Source organism: Gobio gobio, assembly GCF_949357685.1.
Source record: "Gobio gobio genome assembly, chromosome: 24".
NCBI classification, from domain to species: Eukaryota; Metazoa; Chordata; class Actinopteri; order Cypriniformes; family Gobionidae; genus Gobio; species Gobio gobio.
The window spans coordinates 11,577,068-11,599,617 of NC_137120.1; the positions used below are offsets into that span (position 1 = coordinate 11,577,068).

The window sequence follows — 22,550 nt, forward strand, 5'->3', positions numbered from 1 at the left end:
CAAGGTAAACAGCCCACAAGGTGGCAGTGTTGTATTATAGCAAGAGATCAGCGACAGAGATTCTGCTGGTGAATATGGCACATGTTGCTCCAGATGAGACACACAAATCAAGATGCAACAGGTTAATTCAATTCTGTAAATCCTTAGGCCTACTGATTTATGTATTTGTTTGGGAATTAAGGCTAATGCGTATCTGGCTATCACCAGACCAAGCTCACCCACCCAGCACCAGACGTCTTTTGGACGTTGTTTTTTGGGCTAAATCAAGTCGGCCCGTCATAGCCTTCATTTAGCCCAAAAAAAGACGTTGAAAACTGGGCTCTGTTTGGTCCGTCAGATTTGGTCCAAATTTAGCCCAAAAAAGACGTCGAAAACTGGGCTCTGTTTGGTCCGTCAGATTTTGTCTAAATTTAGCCCCAAAAAAGACGTTGAAAACTGGGCTCTGTTTGGTCCGTCAGATTTTGTCTAAATTTAGCCCAAAAAAGACGTCGAAAACGGGGCTCTGTTTGGTCCGTCAGATTTTGTCTAAATATAGCCCAAAAAAAGACGTTGAAAACTGGGCTCTGTTTGGTCCGTCAGATTTGGTCCAAATTTAGCCCAAAAAAGACGTCTAAAACTGGGCTCAATTTGGTCCGTCAGATTTTGTCTAAATTTAGCCCAAAAAAGACGTCTAAAACTGGGCTCAATTTGGTCCGTCAGATTTTGTCTAAATTTAGCCCAAAAAAGACGTCGAAAACTGGGCTCTGTTTAGTCCGTCAGATTTGGTCCAAATTTAGCCCAAGATGCGCGTCTGTTTCGGACCACATAATATATAGGCTAGTCCTAATATAGCCATAAACATAATTAGTCCGTCTATTAAAGCAAGTGAAGAAATAGATTGTTGTAGAAATGGTTTCAAGTTACGAGCGTGTCATCGCACAACCAGCAGATAAATGATTTGTGTATAAGCAGTACGTTCGCAAACCATATATAAACATAGCCTACTGTATGATTTGGCATGGCAGAAATCCAGCAAGAATCGCCCCTAGTGGGCCATATCTCTTTGAAAACGCTTGTGCTGTGTATTAGTACATCTATTTCTGAACATTTAACAATCACTACATTCAGTAGGCTAATATGCCTAATGCATCGTTGCATCCATAAAATAGTCTATCACAGTATTTTAAACACTATTAGACCATAATAAACCGGAGCACTTATATAGCCTATTAATAAATTAATTTTAATTGCACCCATATGTAATATATGTAGGCTAATATATTCACATTTAGCTATAGGCCTATGTGAAGTGCACTGTTAAATATATTGAAATGCTTTAAAAAATATATGTAAAAAATACATAGAAAATGCTTCATTTACATCTGTAATTGTACATATACAGTATGAGAAAATATATTCATGCCTTGTGTAGCATATAGCATATTATAACCTAGGCCTATATATAATCTGACTTCAAAATAGTTTTACATTCTTAATACTGCTTTATTCTCATTCAATTTACAGTTTGATGTAGGCTAGGTTCACAGGCCTGCTATCCACTTAATGTATCAAGTTTCAGGACATTTGATCTGATTATCAAATAATTCACTCCCTCAATTTGACATTTATGTAAATCCTACGTGACTTCTACGTGTTTTAATGGGCGCGCGTGCTGAACATTCACGTCACATTTGAACTGGCGCAGAGGGCGTTACCAAGGAAACGGAGCGTCAACTCAACTCAACTGACAAGAGACAAGCTGCAAAACTCCGTCTCTCATTGTTGTTTTCATAATTTCAGGTAAGTTTAGTGCCTAAAATTACACAAATAGTACATACAAATGTTACTGACACTTTCTTTCATGTAAATGACACGCTTGCGTTGAATATTAGCCTACTTTATAGAAATGGTTTAGTGTCTTCGGAAAAAGTCCTTTAGCATCTACTGTTGCAACCGTTATGCTAACGTTAACTAAGTTATAGACTTGAGCTCTTGTTTATGGAAGTTGGGGCTTTTAAAATCAAATCTTATGTGTAGATGAGATATTTTGATAGTTTTGTTTGGAAGTAAGCTAATTAATGTCAACCTAAATATATATCACCATGCATTTGTAATTTTCTTTTGCAAAATTATATATATATATATTTATATATAACGTTATATATTTAATATATATACACACACACACACACACACATTTTTTGTTCTTTTAAAAAGGCTTTTATTGTTTACACTGTATTAGTATTACTAAATAAGTAAACCTAAAAATGTAAATTCTGTTATTTTAGGATAATTTTTTTGCATATCTGTATATTACTCTTTTTCTACTCTGCATTTTACCTCTGCTATAGTTTATTTCTAATAAACCTGGTATTGTATAGGCTACTAAATATTTTTGACTAATGTGTGTATATTCTTCCTGGCTGATGGCCATAGATGGAGCATACTCCTGTCGAAGAACATCTCTAGACATTATGAACCATATGACTGGTAAGTAATACCAAAGTCCCTTTATAAAAACATACATTAGCCTAACTCTGTCTGTTTTACGTGTTGTTATTTTCAAAAAAAAATATTATAGATGCGAATGCGCCATCAGATTTGAGATGAACCGCGGCGCTGAACATGCCAAACCGTGGGTGGAAAGCAGTACAGTTGGCTTTCTTTTGCTGAGAACTTTTACACCTTTACACTTTTACTGTTAAGTTAAAGCTACATATTCATGCATGAAGTTAAAATCATTGTTATTCTGTTAACAAAGACATTCTGACAAGATTCTGTCATTTACTCACCCTCATGTTGCTCCAATATGACTTTCTTCTGGGGAATACAGACAAAGCCATTTGAGATTTGAAGAACTGTTTTGCCCATACAATGAAAACAATGTTGTGTCCCATTGACTTTCATTGTATTGACAGAAAACCCATACATTTTTAAATCATATGAGGGTGAGTAAGATGACCGTATTTCCAGTGTACTGTCCTTTTAACATTTCAGCAGTTTACTTTTTTGTAGTACTTGCATAGTCATTTTAATTGTGCAACATTTGCAATGTATAGGAAGTAACAAAACTGTTGAAAATGTTAGTAAATTGTTCTCATGCTATTAGTCAGTTTCCAGTCTTTTGTGCCCTGAGGTGGAAATGCCCTAACAGTGATGGTGTATACTTTACATTTTGGACAACCATTGTTTTTTTTTGTTTTTTTGTTTTTTCATTTACATTTCTGTTATTGTTTTCTTTCTCACTTTAGATGCTGGAGAAAAACAGCCAGGCTAAAGCATTCAAAGTGGAAGCTTCTGTCGTGATTGGGATGGTGGAAGGAGCAGAAGAACAAGAAGATGATTGATGTTGTCTGATTTACCTAATGTATAAAATTTAACCAAAAAGTTTCATCACTCACCTTCATGTTGTTCCAAACCTGTAAGACTTTTGTTCATCTTTGAAACACAAATGAAGATCTTTTTAATGAAATCTGAGAGATTTATGTCCCCCCATTTCACAGTTTACCCCAGAAAGGTAGTAAAGACATCATTAAAGTAATCCATATGACTCCAGTGGTTTAACCTCGATTCTATGAAGCGACATGAATGCTTTGTGTGCGCAAAAAAACAGCATCTTTATTCACAAAATGTATATCTGACACATGTTCACCCCCATGCATCCGTGTTGTGTTGCTGTGAGAGCTGGTGCACTTGTGAACATGCGTCAAAGATACATAATTTGTGAATAAGACGCTTTTTTTGTGCACACAAGGCATCTGCTAAAAATATCTTCATTTGTTTTTTGCACAAAAGTCTTATGGGTTTGGAGCTACACGGGGGTAAGTAATTAATGACAATTCATTTTTGGGTGAACACCGCTTTATTGAATTCTAATGTTTTTATAATTGGCCATTGTTCTGTTTTATAAATATTTTTAAAATTTAAAAAAATATATATATCTTTATACAGAAAAGATGGATTCATTTTATCAAAAGTCACAGTAAAGACTTAAATTGTTAAAAAAAAAAATCTGTTCCACAAAAATGTGCAGCAGCACAACTGTTTTCAACATTGATAATAATTATAAATGATTCTTGAGCATCAACTCTAGAATGATTTCTGAAGGATCATGAGACTCTGAAGAGATCAGCTTTGATCACAGGAATAAATGTCATTTTACAATGTAGGGGAGAGCGGGGTACAACCTAACGCTTTTTGACTTTCTCAGTTTGTGTAAATCCACTTGGGGTTCAGAGTATTTATTTTTTCCCACATTAATTGCACACATGTCTAGTACAATTATGTGGTTTTGTTTCATTAATACAGTGTTTACTTTTTTCTTGATTTACCCCGAAAGAATGGAAGTGAAATGTAACATGTGTACATTGTAACATGTGGTGGGGCACAATGTAACATTACCAAATAACAGCTTAAAATGTTACCTGTTATAATCAAAAAAATATACAAGACAAACTATAATATTTTGTCAACAAAATACAATTATTAACTTTTTAAAATAAAATAATGCCATTTTTTAATCATTAAAAATATAAGCATTTTTGAGTTTGACTACAAACACAGCTAAATACAGCTATACAGCATAGTTAAAAAAATAATAATAATTAATAATTTCTGAACATTAACTCTCAGTCATTATTCACCATTTTCTCATGGTTTCTCAAAAAAATTCATAGAAGTATAGAATATAATGGCATATTTCTAATAGGGGCTCATTGTAACCCCACCTGCACAACTGGGATGTAAACCCTGGCTCGTGTCTTCTGTTGTTAGATCAGCATTAAAGAACATCTCAACTGTTAAATAACAGATATAAGATTAAGATATTATCGGATTTGTCTTATTTTAAATAAACACAAAAAACAGAGATGAAAACTAAACTTAGGTAAGAAATGTACTTTTGATATGGTTAAATACATGTTCACTAATATCTTCCAGAGATTTTTTAATTTTGGCGCTATTTTTTTCTCTAAATAATGTTGATATGGCAACTAGTAAATACACCAAGTTTAGTCATTCTGGCATGTGTGGAAAGGGTTAAAACATGCGTGTTACAACTAACCCCGCATTAGGTTGTGCCCCGCGCTCCCCTATTCATATAAAAGTTATTTTTATAGTAATATTTCACACTATTATGTTTTTTACAGTTATGTTTGATCAAATGCAGGCTTAATATGTGATCAGGAAAGTGTTTTTGATGTGTCAATAAACGGTATTCTTTTGTGAATTGTCTTATTGTGACAGTAATTATGAATATTAAATATAATCATGCATTCACGGTTGAAATTAGGCCTGAAAAAGACGTCTTTTAAACTTTCACTTTATAACCAAATTTAGACGTAAGTGGGACGTCCTTGTATAGACGTCTTTTCAACGACTTGAAAAAGACGTCTTTTCACCTTTCACTTTTCAACCAAATTTAGACGTAAGTGGGCATCCTTTTATAGACGTCTTTTCAACGACTTGAAAAAGACGTCTTTTCACCTTTCACTTTTCAACCAAATTTGAACGTTGTTTAAACGTCTGGCAATGTCGTCTTTTCGACGTCTTTTCAACGTGTTTTTGCTGGGTGGGCAATTTAAAGGCCCATTTATACTTCTGCGTCGAGTGTACGCCGTAGTGTACGCCGTAGGCTACGCGCGTAGCCGACGCCGTCGTGAGCATTTATACTTCTGCGCTGTTGTCTGCGTCAATGTGCAATTCCACATGCAGACACTAGAAGGCAGTGTCCTCGGGCATGTTGGTGTAATCAAGAGAACGGCCGAAGAAGAAGCAGCTTGATGTGTAGAATCTGTACATTCATGTCGGAATATCAGCAGCAGTGAGAGAGCGGCTTTTCTTGCAGCTTGAGTTGTTGTATCTAATACAAATTAAGCACCTCTAGTTGATTAGTAAAGTTAAATAAGGCGATCTGGCGCTGGAATGCATTTGTGAAACCATGCGGAGCTCGTGGCCGCTGTTTTCAGCAGCGGTGGCTCAGCAAGCGATTGTTGTTGCGGAGACTTCATTCACGAAATATACCCTAATGTGTCCCTGTTCTTGATATACAATTACTGATTAACATCTTTGGTTTTAATGAGAAAATAAATAAACTATATTCAGCGGATCTATGTATTTATTTACTACCATAAAGAATCGCTGGACTGCAAAATAGTGTGTTATAGCAGACGTAAGGAACTATCATCCAATTTCTGGACACACACACACTCCTATCGCAGATTTTTTATTTATTTATTGACCTGAGGGAAGGGTTCTGGCAGACCAATCACAGCGCTTGCGGTCCGCGTAGAATTGACGCGTTGTTACATTTTTGGAGAGGTGCGCGTCAGGCTACGGCGTAGGGTACGGCGTATCCAACGCGTCTATGCGTAGGGTACGCCGTACCCTCTGCGTGCACTCGACGCAGAAGTATAAATTGGCCTTTAGATTGAACATTGGTCTGGGGAGTCTGGGTCCGTGTAACGCTTCACAATTCAATTTTCAGACCATATCGTGCAAAAGCAAAAAATAAAATATTGAAACAAACGTCCATTTGTTCCATTTTCTCGGTTACTTCATCAGTGGATTTTTGCCATTTTCTCTCCTTTTTTCAAATTTCCTTTTGCTAAATTATGACTTAAGAAATTATCTTTTGAAAAAATTGAAATCTAACCGATTTTATTTTCCTTCTATATATGTCTCTATCCACATTAGAGAATGTATTTAGCCCATGCCTTTGTCACACTTGTTTGAAAGCATAAAAATATCTCATCCGCTCCCTGTATCAGTAGCAGTGCCCATAGCACGAAATTGTTGCAATTTATTGATTGAAGCCTGCAGTTCATAACAGCCATGGGTAGCAGGTGCCATGGATCACTAATGATAAGCGTGTAACTTTAACCTAGTAATGATGGACCCCGGTGCAGCCACAAATATCATAACTGTCTATAATGGGCCTAATGTAATTAAGACATATATTCAAAAAATGTATTAAAAACAGAAAGACGCTATTTCAGCCTTAGGCTACTCAAAGGCCGCGGAAACATGGCCAGTGGGTTCGTTACACATGTCAATCCATTCCCGGCGTTCTTGGTTTGCTTCTTATGTATTAAATATACAGGCAATTAGATGAACCTTGATCAAAATTAAAATACAATTGATAGAAAACGAAATTCACTTCAAAGAAATGATTTCTGCAAAACAACACTCAACAAAAATCATGTCTGACCCCACTCCATGTTTCCAGACATATTGCGCGTCTTATAGCCTATCGTACTCATGCCGACAAAAGCGCACGCAAATTCTTTAATATTTTTCATTTTTGCAGTTTTTTTTACCACTTCGTTATTTTGGCTCGGAATTTCGTTTGTTGAAAATATGAACTGAATTTAGAAATTAAATTTGAAATTAAAAACTTTGCGTTAATAAACAAAATACATTTTTGAAGCGTTTGGAGTGGAGTAGGCTAAATGCAAAACGTAGTCTATTTAGATTCATAGTTAGGCTATATGTTTAAATATTAGCCTATTGTATTATTGTTTTAATTTCATATGTTGATGATGAAAAGTGAGCAGCATGAGTAAGATATAGGCTATAAGACGTGCAATATGTCTGGAGACATGGAGTGGGGTCAGACATGATTTTTATTGAGTGTTGTTTTGCAGAAATCATTTCTTTAAAGTGAATTTCTTTTTCTATTAATTGTATTTTAATTTTGATCAAGGTTTCATAAACTAATGGCCTGTATATTTAATACATAAGAAGCAAAATAAGAATGCGGGGAATGGATTGCGTAAAGAACCCACTGGCCATGTTTCCGCGGCCTTTGAGTAAGGCTGAATGCGTCTTTCTTTCTAGAATATACAGTGAGGAAAATAAGTATTTGAACACCCTGCTATTTTGCAAGTTCTCCCACTTGGAAATCATGGAGGGGTCTGAAATTGTCATCGTAGGTGCATGTCCACTGTGTGAGACATAATCTAAAAAAAAAAATCCAGAAATCACAATATATGATTTTTTAACTATTTATTTGTATGATACAGCTGCAAATAAGTATTTGAACACCTGTCTATCAGCTAGAATTCTGACCCTCAAAGACCTGTTAGTCTGCCTTTAAAATGTCCACCTCCACTTCATTTATTATCCTAAATTAGATGCACCTGTTTGAGGTCGTTAGCTGCATAAAGACACCTGTCCACCCCATACAATCAGTAAGAATCCAACTACTAACATGGCCAAGACCAAAGAGCTGTCCAAAGACGCTAGAGACAAAATTGTACACCTCCACAAGGCTGGAAATTGCCAAGCAGCTTGGTGAAAAAAGGTCCACTGTTGGAGCAATCATTAGAAAATGGAAGAAGCTAAACATGACTGTCAATCTCCCTCGGACTGGAGCTCCATGCAAGATCTCACCTCGTGGGGTCTCAGTGATCCCAAGAAAGGTGAGAAATCAGCCCAGAACTACACGGGAGGAGCTGGTCAATGACCTGAAAAGAGCTGGGACCACCGTTTCCAAGGTTACTGTTGGTAATACACTAAGACGTCATGGTTTGAAATCATGCATGGCACGGAAGGTTCCCCTGCTTAAACCAGCACATGTCCAGGCCCTTCTTAAGTTTGCCAATGACCATTTGGATGATCCAGAGCAGTCATAGGAAAAAGTCATGTGGTCAGATGAGACCAAAATAGAACTTTTTGGTCATAATTCCACTTAATGTGTTTGGAGGAAGAAGAATGATGAGTACCATCCCAAGAACACCATCCCTACTGTGAAGCATGGGGGGGGGGGGGGGTAGCATCATGCTTTGGGGGTGTTTTTCTGCACATGGGACAGGGCGACTGCACTGATTTGAGGAGAGGATGACCGGGGCCATGTATTGCGAGATTTTGGGGAACAACCTCCTTCCCTCAGTTAGAGCATTGAAGATGGGTCGAGGCTGGGTCTTCCAACATGACAATGACCCGAAGCACACAGCCAGGATAACCAAAAAGTGGCTCTGTAAGAAGCATATCAAGGTTCTGGCGTGACCTAGCCAGTCTCCAGACCTAAACCCAATAGACAATCTCTGGAGGAGCTCAAACTCAGGCCAGAAACCTGACTGATCTAGAGAAGATCTGTATGGAGGAGTGGGCCAAAAACCCTCCTGCAGTGTAAACCTGGTGAAAAACTACAGGAAACGTTTGACCTCTGTAATTGCAAACAAAGGCTACTGTACCAAATATTAACATTGATTTTCTCTGGTGTTCAAATACTTATTTGCAGCTGTATCATACAAATAAATAGTTAAAAAAAATCATATATTGTGATTTCTGGATTATTATTTTTTTAGATTATGTCTCTCACAGTGGACATGCACCTACGATGACAATTTCAGACCCCTCCATGATTTCTAAGTGGGAGAACTTGCAAAATAGCAGGGTGTTCAAATACTTATTTTCCTCACTGTATGTATTACAGTATAACATACAATATATTACAGTAGGCCTATTTTAGATAGTTATGATATTTGTGCACCGGGGTCCGTGATTTCTAGGTTAAAGTTATGCCACTGATGCGAACATGAGCGGTCCATTGCACCTGTTACCCGTGGCTGTTATGAACTGCAGGCTACATCAATAAATTACGATACTTTCGTGCTATGGGCACTGCCACTGATACAGGCAGCGGAAGAGTCTATTTTACGCTGAGCTTGCTTCTGCTTTTCAGACATGGAAGTGTGACAAATGCACAGTGCCGCCGATCCCATTACGCGCAACACGCGCTGCGCATAGGGCACCAAGTGCTCAGGGGGGCACCACAAGAAAATGCTCTCTCTCTTTTTTCACTTTTTCTTCTTGTAGAGTAGAAGAAGTTATTATTAATGTTTAAAATCTATCTGAATTGGTAGCCTATGTCTGTGACTGTCTTTCACTTTTTCTTTCTTTATAATTTTGTTAAAGTTATAAAGTTCGGCAAATTTTTGTTAGCTTTTATTCACATCTTAGCCTAGCCTACATGCAAACATACAAAATATTTGGGCCTAAATAAACTCCTTTGCCGATGTTATTGTTTTCACTGAGTGATCATCATTCTTCGTTTCCACGGCAACATTGAACTTTTCATTGAATATACTGCTTCTCACATCTTCTCGTGCCCTTAAATTTAGCAGTCATTAACTCGGTTCATTACAAGCCGTTAATTATCAAATGGCGAGTCCTTAAATCATTCGGGTACATTGAGGCATGCATCAATAGGCCTATAATAAAGTAGGTGTGTGTGTGTGTGTGTGTGTGTGTGTGTGTGTGTGTGTGTGTGTGTGTGTGTGTGTGTGTGTGTGTGTGTGTGTGTGTGTGTGTGTGTGTGTGCGTGAGTGTGTGTGCACGTGAGTGTGTGTGCACGTGAGTGTGTGTGTGTGTGTGTGTGTGTGTGTGTGTGTGTGTGTGTGTGTATGTGTGTGTGCGTGCACTAATAACAAATAAGTATAGATAAATACAAAGCAGCGGGCGAAATAAGTAGCCAGGCCACCGGTTTGCCCGCTGCTCCCGATGGCCAGACCTGAATTCTACATTTAGCACAGTTATTAACAATAAAAACTATGGCGTCCTCTGTGTTAGCCTTTTAAACTATAAGTTAGCCTACTTCTCAACGTGCACGCAGGCTATAGCCTACATAAACGATGTAAAACAGTCCGCGACCTCCCCCCGCTATATGGCACAGTCCACGTAAATTGGGGGAAAAAATAGAAGGAAAATAAAATTGGTTAGATTTCAATTTATTCAAAAGCTAATTTCTTAAGTCATAATTTAGCAAAAGGAAATTTGAAAAAAGGAGAGAAAATGGCAAAAATCCACTGATGAAGTAACCGAGAAAATGGAAAAAATGGACGTTTGTTTCAATATTTTATTTTTTGCATTTGCACTATATGGTCTGAAAATTGAATTGTGAAGCGTTACACGGACCAGTCTGCTATGTATTTTCTACTACACAAGAGGCGTGATAAAAGAGCATAAATTAAATGACTGTACGCAAATGGATAGTCCTTCAACCAATCAGACCACAAAAGAGGTATGATCAACTGGCAACCCATCCCTGTCCCAAATGGCACATTTCATGTGCACTTTCGGCCATTGCAGTTTATGCAACTGCCACTTTGACACTTCAAAATGTTGATATAAGAGTCTGTGACAAACGGTTTTGGAGTTAGTTTACCTGGATCATCATCCAACACCACTAAGGTTCCTTTCTCTGTTGTGATGCTGCATTGTGGTGTCCCATAATTGTGTCCAATTTTTCTAAAATGTTTCATGTATAAAGAGAGATATATTTATAACACACCCTACTGGTCAAATATAGATGATTGTTCTGCTAAAGTCTTATTTTGGAAACTATGCCTTTGTTAGGAAATTATGCTGAAACTTCACATAGTTAAGCAGACGTTCACACACAGGATAATATCTGGACTTCAATCGAGGCGTTTCAGGGAGGTCTGGATCAGTGTTCTCTGTTAATAAATAACTTTGTGGGTGACTATATGAGCTTTGTAACTTATATCTTACAGATCTTACACATAGATACATACCAATCAAGGAAAACATTAAAGTGCCCATATTATGCTTGTTTAAAGTCTCCTAATGTTGTTTTGGAGGTCTCCTACAACAGGTTTACATGCATCAAATGTCAAAAAACTGTTTCACTCTCTCAAAATATACATCACTACATTTTTCAATGATTCTCAAACGACTCAATGGATGAATCCGTCTGTCTAAATGCCTCCTTTCCATTAGCCTTCTCTGCTCTGATTGGCCAGACAGCCCAGCCTGTTGTGATTGGTCTACCGCTTAAAGCGCTTGTCAGAAACAAGTGGCAACTTTCCACAGTGGCCCTGTCCCAAAAGGCACACTTCATGTGCACTTTCGGTCTTGTGGACTTACAATGTCCGTTAAGTCCACAAGACCATAGGGTGTCCCATTTGTCATTTCAGGTCTCAGAAGGGTGCTCGCGAACGCCCCCCCTTTCGAGGTCGATATGCACCCTCGATGTGCACTTGTGCCGAGCCTGCACTGATGTGGGTTACTCAGCCGACTTCTTACTGGCAGTCAAAGCGGCATTACGTTGTGAAAGTGCTGACTCGTAGGAAGACTGTGAGGGTTTTGGGTGTCATTTGGGACAGGGCCTATCTCTCTTGAAACCAACACGGAAGTGACTTAAAGGGGCACTTCAGCGCTGGGAAGATGAATGTGTATTTAAACTGGGTCATTTATGTAGTAGAAATGTGAAATTGTTTTTGAATTTGGTGCCTTCTGGACTGAGAAAGGACAGAAAATTTATTTTTGTCTCATGTGGATGAAAGACAACAACTCCCAGAATTCCCTACAAGACCACTCCTGAAGCCACGGCTAATGGTTTATCACTTGCCCACCATGACACCGCCCCACCATCGTTTTTATTTTCATAATACAATCATTTTGTTCAGTTAGAGAATAGACACTACAATTAAAAACTGAACGTGTCTTTTCAATAAAGTGTGAGTGAGCCGAACTAAAGTCACGGCACAAATGCAGCAGGAGTCCGATTTCATTCATCACGAGAGCGAAGAGCTGAGTAGAGCTGAGGTAAGCGTGACAGTCATTCACGACGCGTGTCCAGTCTGGCGCATTTTCAGATCATGCCTATAGAAGCTAAACTTTCATAGGAATTCATTGAAAAGTTGAAACACTCACTTTGCTCCGCACCGCTCCATTATCAATGCCCGATCCGAGTGGCCGTGTGCATTTACATTCTGTGCGTGAGATCTCTCCCCTATGGGCGGGTTGATAACGTGGAACAGCTCCTACTACTGGCTGTAGTCTCTAGCCTCTGGCCAAAAAAATCCTCTGATGACTACAAAATGACAATATTTGCGTCATCGGAGGATTTTTTACAGAAATAAACTGCATAATTCTCTCGTCTCAGGGGGATATGAGGGGGGAAAGTACCATAATTTGAATATACTACCAGTTTTCTACCGATACAAAGCTTAATGCTAAATCGCTGAAGTAACCCTTTAACTGTGACGACTGGAGTCAAATCTGTATCTCCCCCATTGTTAAAATGACCAACTTTAGAGCAGAAAATAACATGTTTACAGCCTGGTACAAAAATTGGATTTGGTCTGTACAGCTAATTTTGCCCTTCATGACAACCGTGATGGGGAGAATTTTTTTTATAACTCATCCGTCTAAATTATATTAAGCCTTAAAGTTCTGCATAATTAAGGGCGTGGTCACTTGAGTGACAGGTGGATTGCCACTATGGTCGAGCTAGGCGGGCATGGTTTCAGCAACCAGGCACCTCAGCTCCACCCATGTCCTGCCTCTTTGTCAATTTTAATTTATCCGGGAGTGACGCGCGTTGACGTGCTGCCAAGATGGCAACAGACAACTTTTAGGCTTAAAAAATGCTCTTCGGAATCCTACGGGTGATGTCATGGACACTACGTCCATATTTTTTTTAGTCAACAAAAACGGCCGTTACCATAACTTCAGCTCCATCTAGAGCAGGGATGGGCAAACAGTAGACTCTTTTAACAGTTTAAAAAAAACGTGGGTGCATTACATCATGAGGATAGAAAGAGGGTTTAAGGGTGGCAATAGTTTCAGTAAGGGATTATAAGGAAATGGGATTCAAAAATCTCCTATGAGGCTAGCAGCAAAGTAGAAGCAATGGATTCATTAAATGAAGTTAACACCTGAGGCCTTAAATAAGAGATTTTATCAATAAAGAAATTCAAGAAGCTTTTGTACGTTTGAGGGATTGGGAAAATATTGACAGGTGGATTTAAGGCAGCATTTATGACTGAGAACAGGACCTTTGGTCTTTGATATTCATTAGAAATTATATTATAAAAAATATGCAGCTTTTGCATACTCTGCAGGGTGCAGCAATCCTTGAGCCACTTAGATGATGTTCGAAGTGTGTCCTTTTTCCATTTCTACTTTCCTACAAGCTTGTTTTAATAAGCAAGTCTCAGATGTTTACCACCGATCAGTTCTAGATTTTGGTTTAAAAACTATCATGTCTTGTTTAAAACATCCTGCAAAGCGTCATTGGGCAGCTCCAGATGTTGGTCGACATCTAGGTCAGGAAACACAGAGTCCAGCGACAGTTGTGAACTTCTTAAAAGAGCAAATTAAAATGTACATGAAATTGAGAAGAATAGTAGTGGGCATGTGATTGAGCGTTGACAGATAAAGATAACACGTTTGACAGGGATATAGAAAATAAAATAAGCTTATGGTATGAGATCATTGGATCCGATATTTCAATCTCACTAGATCCAAAGTATATGAGTGGGTTCTAGAAAGCTCATTCAGAAAATAAATTTGCGAGTGAGTAAACAGAAATGGCCGTCTCTGTGCTTCTAGGGGTGTGTCTATGCCAAAAGGGCAGATCGTCAACAGTCGTGGGCGGGGTTTCCCTACTCTTACGTAGGGGGAAATAATAAACAATGCGCTATATGAGAGATTCATAATGATTGATGGGGAATCGGATTATTTAAAAAAAAGTATTGGGTGGATTTTTACCATTATAGACTGGTTGTTTACACACACCGTGGACACACATCTGTGTTCAAACACCTTATAAAAGTGAATTTTGCATTATAGGTCCCCTTTAAGGCATTGATAAACTTGGAAAATTAGAAAGAAGCAGAAAGAGATTTATTGCCAAGTATGTTTGCACAGTAAGGAATTTGTTTTGGTGAGAAGAAGCTTCCAGTACGCAGATAGTAAAAAAATAAATAAAAAAAAATACACACACACACACACACAATTATTTTGTATTTCTGTATTTTACTATTCAGATTGTTTTATAGCAGCTAAAATAATGCAACAAAGTTTGTTCTGGCTGTACAGCAGCTCCAGAAGAAAACAGTGTCACTGTCCAATTTAATAAGTTCCGTGTTTATTTAGTATATTGTAAAAAAGTTATTAATTTAGTTCATTTATCCAGCAGCTCTAGAGTAAACAGTGATGTCATCGTCCAGCTCAGTCCAGTTCTCATACAATGGTGTCAGATCAATATTATTGCTGAATATTAAGTGTTTCCCCCCAGTAAGAATAATAGAGAATTACAAGAATAAACAAACAATACATAACAATAAAGTGCAATCGGTCGTACAGTGGCACAGAGCTCATTCAGTAAAACCGTTATTAAAAGAATTACAAGAATAGAGACAATACATAACAATAAAGTGCAATCGGTCGTACAGTGGCACAGAGCTCATTCAGTAAAACCGTTATTAAAAGATTTACAATAATAAAGAGACAATACATAAAGATAAAGTGCAATCGGTCGTACAGTGGCACAGAGCTCATTCAGTAAAACCGTTATTAAAAGAATTACAATAATAAAGAGACAATACATAAAGATAAAGTGCAATCGGTCGTACAGTGGCACAGAGCTCATTCAGTAAATGCACAGCTTTTTTTTTGAGTTTTGCGTCTGGATTTGAAAGTGGTTTCTGTTAAAGCACTTCATTATAATTAATTAGCAAATCTGAAATGTATTGAGGTCCTAGGCCTCAGTGATTTATAAACCAGTAACAGTGCTTTAAAATCCCTTCTGAATTACAATAGCGTCCTCACACCATCGGAGCTTGGGCCCTAATAACTGGAAGCCATTTATAATATAAATTATTATCTTCACTAGCTGAGAGAACAGCCTTTTTTACATAAATAAGGCAACACAAAAAAACAACTAAAAGGAAATCGCCCCCACTGCCGTGCCGTGTCACCAACACCGACCTAAATTTAGCAATTTAAAGAGCAAAGACTTATAATAAGATGAAGAAAAAAGCTTGATAGAGCTACAATAGCAAACCATCCAGTGTCATCTTGTATTGTAGAAGCAATTCACTCCTCAGGTTACAGATCATCTACAGTTCATCATTTTCCTGTAATAAAACACAGATACACACACGGTAAAAGACATGAACAGGACTGATGATTCAGTTACACAAACACAAAAATACTAGAGACTTGGGGCCTCATTTATCAACGGTGTATGCACAGATCTGTGCGTAAGAACGGTTTCACGAAAAGTGTGGGATTTACCAGCTTGTACTTATACATAGTGTAAATATAAGCACACCTCTGAGCATGCTTACGCAGATAATCTAGTGGTAGAATAGCGACACTACACATAAAAAAGCATTTAAGTGTCACAGTATGCATTAATCAATCTTCATATGTCCTGTATTTCCTTTAATTATAAAACACTACATTTATATATATATTTTGTAATTTTAAACACAATGCGTAATTGGTGTAAAACACTATAAAAGACTGCTGTGACAAATTTTTATTTCCTTGGACCCAACCTACATCCAGTTCCCTTACCGAAATCCTCAACAAGCCGAAATAAAATGGGGCTTTTGTGCTATCGCCAGATTCCCAAACACAATTGGAGCCATAGACTGCACCCACATCGCCAGAAAAGCACTAACCAGCGAATTTAATGATGTAAATAGAAAAGGGTTTCATTCTGTTAATGTGCAAATCATTTGTGATGCCAATTTGTTGTTGTTAAACGTCGTTGCGCGACTCGTGTGTTTGTGAAGTTCCTCTTCTTTGCCATTATTGTGGTGAGGAAAAAACACAATCACGTGATTTTTAAAGGGAAGTGTTGTCACCATATATGGTTGATTGGAGGCGTTTCTGAATGCTAATGAACGTGAACGAGCATGGTACTTACGCACATGTGGGATTTATCAACAATGATTTCTTACTCATGTGCATAAGAACGTTTGATAAATATGGATTTTCTTGTACTTAGGCACATTTTAAAATTCAGTCGTAGGACAAAATATAGAACCTTTTCTAAGCACTGATGATAAATGAGGGCCCTGGGGCCTCATTTTTAAAATGTTGCGTAGAAACTGTTTGATCTAAGATAATTTCTCAAATGCCAGATTCCATATCCAGAGATCGGGTCGTCGGGGGCCTCGCCTTCGACTGTCGCCTGATCCACTAAGCACCAACTCCTTACGATCCCTCCTGCAGGTGGTGAGCCCGGCCACCAGGCGCTCGCATACGAGCCCCAACCCCGGGCCTGGCTCCAGGGTGGGGCCCCGGTTGAGCCACGCCGGGCAACGTCACGGCCCTTGTTATTACTGTGCTCATAGAGGGTTTATGAACTGTTCTTAGTCTGGCCCATCACCAAGGACCTGTTTGACTTGGGAGGCCCTACCAGGGGCATATAGCCCCAGACAACATAGCTCCCAGGATCATTCGGGTACTCAAACCCCTCCACCACGATAAGGCGACAGTTCAAGGAAAGGTTTGGGGACCATGCGATTTCGTCACTGCTTTTTGCGGATGATGTTGTCGTGTTGGCCTCCTTAAACCAGGACCTTCATTGGCACTGGGACGGTTTGCGGCCGAGTGTGAAGCGGCTGGGATGAGAATCAGCACCTCCAAGTCCGAGGCCATGATTCTCAGTCGGAAAAGGGTGGATTGCCCACTTCAGGTTGGTGGAGAGTTCCTGCCTCAGGTGGAGGACTTCAGGTATCTCGGGGTCTTGTTCACGAGTGAGGGGAGGATGGAACGGGAGATTGACAGACGGATCGGTGCAGCTTCTGCAGTAATGCAGTCAATGTACCGGTATGTCGTGGTGAAGAAGGAGCTGAGCTGTAAGGCAAAGCTCTCGATTTACCGGCCGATCTACATTCCTACTCTCACCTATGGTCATGAGCTGTGGGTCATGACCGAAAGGACAAGATCCCGGATACAGGCGGCCGGAATGAGTTTTCTCCTAGGGTGGCTGGGCACTCCCTTAGAGATAGGGTGAGAAGCTTGGTCACTCGGGAGGAGCTCAGAGTAAAGCGGTTGCTCCTCCACATCGAGAGGAGCCAGCTGAGGTGGCTCGGAAAATCTATATCGGATGCCTCCTGGACGCCTTCCCAGGGAGGTGTTCCAGGCACGTCCCACCGGGAGGAGGCCCCGGGGAAGACCTAGGACACGCTGGAGGGACTATGTCTCCCGGCTGGCCTGGGAATGCCTCGGGGTTCCCCCGGAAGAGCTAGAGAAAGTGGCTAGGGAGAGGGAAGTCTGGGCGTCTCTGCTTAGACTGTTGTCCCCGCGACCCGGCCCCGGATAAGCGGAAGATAATGAATGAATTAATTAATTAATGAATTTCTCAAATGTATGTATGTGTGATTCCGAAAAATGCACACAAAAACGTGCATATGCCTCTCTTTCGCATGTGAAATATATAAATCGCAAATGATCTTGAAATTTTGCAGAGCTGAATAGTTTCAGATCTCCGCCTGGTAAACGTCCCCTAATTAATAACATTAGCATATAAAAGAGCACATTCAACATCCACATGTTTTACTTGAGAATGGCGAGCGGCAAGAAAAATAATTTTAGCAAGGCCGAAATCGGGGTCCTGCTAAATAATTTAACTTTAATGGCGTGTAATTATGCTAACAGGATTTTGAAAAACCATGCAGGCTATAGGCTATGTTTTATTTTGAACAAGTAGCCTAGGGTATTCTTGTAATTGATTAATTGGTACAGTTATTTTTTCAGGCTATTTTTAAAATGTTTCCTTCATGGTTAAGGTACGCTAAATATCAGCCAACTGAAACTGAAGGTTTACTTTTATTTGTGTACACACAATAAAAACTAAATATTGTGCTTTAATTTGTAAAACATTTCTTTCAACTTGTTGAGCACATCAGTCAGTGTAGCCTACACTTGTTTTTCTTTCTTTCGTTTTGTTAATGTGTTAATTATTTAAGTGAAACATATTTTGTGTAAAGCCTATTTATTTTAGTCCTATATATCCTATATATATCACATCAATTTCACAAGTCTAGTACAATTATTTGGTTTTGTTTCATTTATACAGTGAATACTTTTTTTCTTGATTTACCCCAAAAGAATGGAAGTGAAATGTGACAACATGCTCCATAGGTAACATGACCATATGACAGCTTAAAATCTTATCTTATCTAATAAAAAAAATATATCCAAAACAAACTAAAATATTTTGTCAATAAAATACAATTATGTAACTTTTTCATATAAAATTATGGATTTTTTTCATTCATTAAAACAACAAACACACTGCAAAACACATACAGCATGGTTCAAAACATAATAATAATTAATCATGTCTGAACATTGACTATAGACTATTCATAAATATAGAATAGCATAATTCTGATAGGGGCACATTGTAACGTTACAACATGCCCCACCTGCACAACTGGGATTTAGTGTCTTCTGCTGGTTAGATCAGCATTAAGGAACGATCTCAACTGTTAAATCCATGTTCAGTGATATCTTTCAAAGATTTTAATTTTAATTTAATTTTGGCGCATTTTTGTCTCTAAATAGTCCTGATATGACAACTACTAAATACACTAAGTTTCGTCATGCTGATGTGTGGAAACTGGAAAGTTTTAAACCATGTGTAACTAACCCCAGGAAAAATAACTATTATTAGGGAAAATTATTATTATTAATATTGCTACTGCTTACAAATTTCCAAATACCTGCAGTACTCCGACTATGCCACAGGAAAAAGTGCGTACGTCTGCTCAGACCCTGACGTGGCCATGTTTTCCACATTAAAGACCATTTTTATAAATATGAACTTTGCTATGGATTTTAGCTTACGCACACTCTAACCACACTCTTACGCACACTTAGCTTACGCACACTTACGCACACTGTACATTTAAAGATTCATTTTGCGCAATAAATCTCATATTTCTTGTTAAATCAGCTGTATGTAATACTTACATTCCGTGCTGCTGGTGTATAGATCCTGTGGCGATAGTAAATCACAGCAGCAACAGCAGCAGCCACCAGCAGAACAACAGCAGCAACACATATTCCTGCTACAGCAGCCGAAGACACACCTGAACCTGGAACAGCTAAAGACAGACAATCATTATTTATTATATTTACAAATACTGAACTGTATTTTAAAATTCAGAAATTATACTCACCAGTTACAGTAACACTGAATCTCCTAATGCTGCTGACGCTGCGGCGACGGATGCCACTGCTGGTGATCAGTACCTGATAATCTCCAGAGTCTGTGGTTTTAGTGTTTGTGATGGTCAGAGATCCAGTCTTATTGTCCAGCTTCAGTCTGTCTCTGAATCTCTCTTTACACTGAACATCTGTACAGATCTGACTCTGATCTCCAGTGATTTCAGCGATGAGAGTGTCACTGAAATACCACGTCATTAAATCATTTGTGTTTTTCATCACACCAGGATCTAAAGTGACAGATTCTCCCTCCTTCACTGACTTTCTCTTCACTTCATCTAGTTCATCAGCAGAAACACCTGAAACACAAACCATCAGATGATGATCTTTCTGGGGAACAATCTACACATCTTGAGAAAACTGTGGACATGAAAGTGACTGAGCAAGCCCTTTCTTTTCAAACTTTAGGTTTGAAAAGCAAATATATCCATGTTTTGTGCTTATGAACACAATTCACACCCTTATTTTACATCAAATCCACATTTAAACAGATAAAAGAATGCGATAAGAGATGGTATGATGAGAAATGATCATCTACAGTTTATCTCTGAACAGTTTATAAACTGAGATAATTCTACAAAAAATTCCACATTCACAGCAAATGTGTTTGTAAAGAGATTATCTACATACTTCATGTGAATTAAAACAGAGAAACTGAGAAAAAACACATCTGAATGTCACTGCACAAAAAAATCTAACAATAATAATAATGGAATTATAACATAATTAACTTGCTTTTAACTGACTCACCATAGACAGTTACATTGAAGATCTTTTCTCTGCTGCTGTAACTGTTGATCTGTAGTTTATAGAGTCCAGAGTCTGTGGTTCTGGTGTTTGTGATGGTCAGAGATCCAGTCGCATGATCCAGCTTCAGTCTGTCTCTGTATCTCTCAGTACCTTCATTACACTGAACATCTGTACAGATAAAACTAAGATCTCCAAGTATTTCAGCTATACGTGTGTCATTAAAATACCACCGAATATCTTCTTGTTGGTTTGTTTTAGAATCAGTGTGTAGAGTGACTGAATCTCCCTCTGAAACTGAAACTTCAGCACCAGACACACCTGGAGAAGAAATCAACAATTCATTATAAGCCAAAATTATAAAACAGGAAAGTGAAGTGAAAATGTTTTTCAACAGATCATAAAGATTGTAGGAAGAGAAATATGTCTGGATTCATAATGTAACATGCAAACAAACAGCAGAAGATCATCACTGATTTACACATTCACACACCAGACAAACACACACGAGTCTCATGAACGATCTTAACTTAATGAACATCATACAAACCACATCATGATTCATATTCTGATCCCTTTCCCTATACATATTTGTGCATTCATTCAACAAAGTTTTATAATGCATAACAAATTATAAAGTATATAATGAATATTACCCTGTATGATTACTACATAGATAAACAAAAATACTTGACCATAAATAGCTTTTTCACCACATTAAAACTTAAATAGCGTCATGTTTTTCTACAAAATATTGTTTTTATGTTTAGTCCTGTTGTTTGAATCCCCCACACAGTAAATCGTTTTTTTCATTTAGATATTGTTAACAAATAGAGAGACTGTAACATAAAGTGTCTTACCATTCACACGTAAACACAAAAACAATGAGATCAAAATAAAGAGAAGCTTCATTTTAAAAACAAAAATGCATATTCTGATACATAAAAGTGCACGTGCTCTGTTGTTCCTCTGCGTTTACGGCGACAACATGGTTTCATTCAAAGATCGAAGAAGAAGTGAAAGCATCAAAGCTTGAAAAGGCGCGCTCTTTGGGCGCGCTAGACACTGATCGGCCAACCCTGGTCCCACCCCCAACAATTCATTCGCTACTGGCAGTTTGTTTTTCCTTCTCATTTCACCATTCAAATGGACGCATTTTTCAAATCTACTAAAGAGGAACAACATTAACGTGCGTTGCTGGATATGTTGCAGTCAGTGTGCGCACACACTCACATATAGTTTACACACAAATCGTTGTTAATGTAGACTACCGACTTCTAACCTGGAAGATTATGCATTTTGCATTATGCATTTTCAGTACGTTTTTGTGGCTTTGCTTTATTTATGAATGCTTTAGAGAAATGTCCAATAAAGACACAACCGCGAACTGCTTGTCTAATTTGATTTATTATTTTATTTTATTTTTAAAATATGCCATTTTGAAAAGAACAATGGAATTATACAAGAAAAACATGACATGTAGTTTAAAGAATCATGTGCTGGACAAGTATAATGCTTCAAAAAGGCAGACCCAGTCAAAAAAAAGGTGAAGGCTCATTTTAAAATGATTATAATTGAATAAAAGTTTAACTGTATTAACATGTAATAATGACCTTGATTAGTAGGCCTACATACATTTTGACCTTTGTGTTAATACAGGTTTACTCGTGGCAAGGTAAACAGCCCACAAGGTGGCAGTGTTATATTATAGCAAGAGATCAGCGACAGAGATTCTGCTGGTGAATATGCACATGTTGCTCCAGGTATGAGACACAAATCAAGATGCAACAGGTTAATTCAATTCTGTAAATATTAGACCT

At 38.2% G+C, this 22,550-nt stretch overlaps 1 protein-coding gene and 1 long non-coding RNA gene across 4 annotated transcripts; one reads left to right on the plus strand and one right to left on the minus strand.

Annotated features, from left to right (window-relative positions):
* Positions 1-1,724: 1,724 nt before the first annotated feature.
* On the plus strand, positions 1,725-3,333 carry LOC307120409. The gene is made up of 3 exons (XR_013815789.1): positions 1,725-1,779; positions 2,416-2,469; positions 3,231-3,333. It is a non-coding gene; the product is annotated as an uncharacterized lncRNA (long non-coding RNA).
* Positions 3,334-14,614: 11,281 nt separating this feature from the next.
* On the minus strand, positions 14,615-21,754 carry LOC307120374 (uncharacterized protein). Of its 3 annotated transcripts, none has more exons than XM_079807389.1 (5): positions 21,591-21,748; positions 20,734-21,051; positions 19,938-20,282; positions 19,729-19,862; positions 14,615-15,869 (listed from the first exon to the last, which is right to left on the minus strand). In XM_079807389.1, exons 1-5 carry the CDS (start codon positions 21,640-21,642, stop codon positions 15,852-15,854), a joined length of 867 nt encoding a protein of 288 aa, XP_079663515.1. In that variant the 5' UTR covers positions 21,643-21,748; the 3' UTR covers positions 14,615-15,851. The 3 variants fall into 3 exon arrangements, with proteins under 3 accessions (XP_079663515.1, XP_079663516.1, XP_079663514.1); XM_079807390.1 differs by having other exon boundaries at positions 14,769-15,869; positions 19,729-19,853; XM_079807388.1 differs by lacking the exon at positions 14,615-15,869 and having other exon boundaries at positions 18,701-19,862; positions 21,591-21,754.
* Positions 21,755-22,550: the final 796 nt, after the last annotated feature.

Excerpts from the sequence above, each read along its gene's own strand:
- LOC307120374 (XM_079807388.1), bottom strand. The coding sequence starts at position 21,642 with ATGAAGCTTCTCTTTATTTTGATCTCATTGTTTTTGTGTTTACGTGTG. Across the intron at positions 21,052-21,590 it reads TTTGTGTTTACGTGTGAATG|GTGTGTCTGGTGCTGAAGTT; the intron begins GTAAGACACTTT and ends TTTCTTCTCCAG. Across the intron at positions 20,283-20,733 it reads CTTCAATGTAACTGTCTATG|GTGTTTCTGCTGATGAACTA; the intron begins GTGAGTCAGTTA and ends TTTGTGTTTCAG.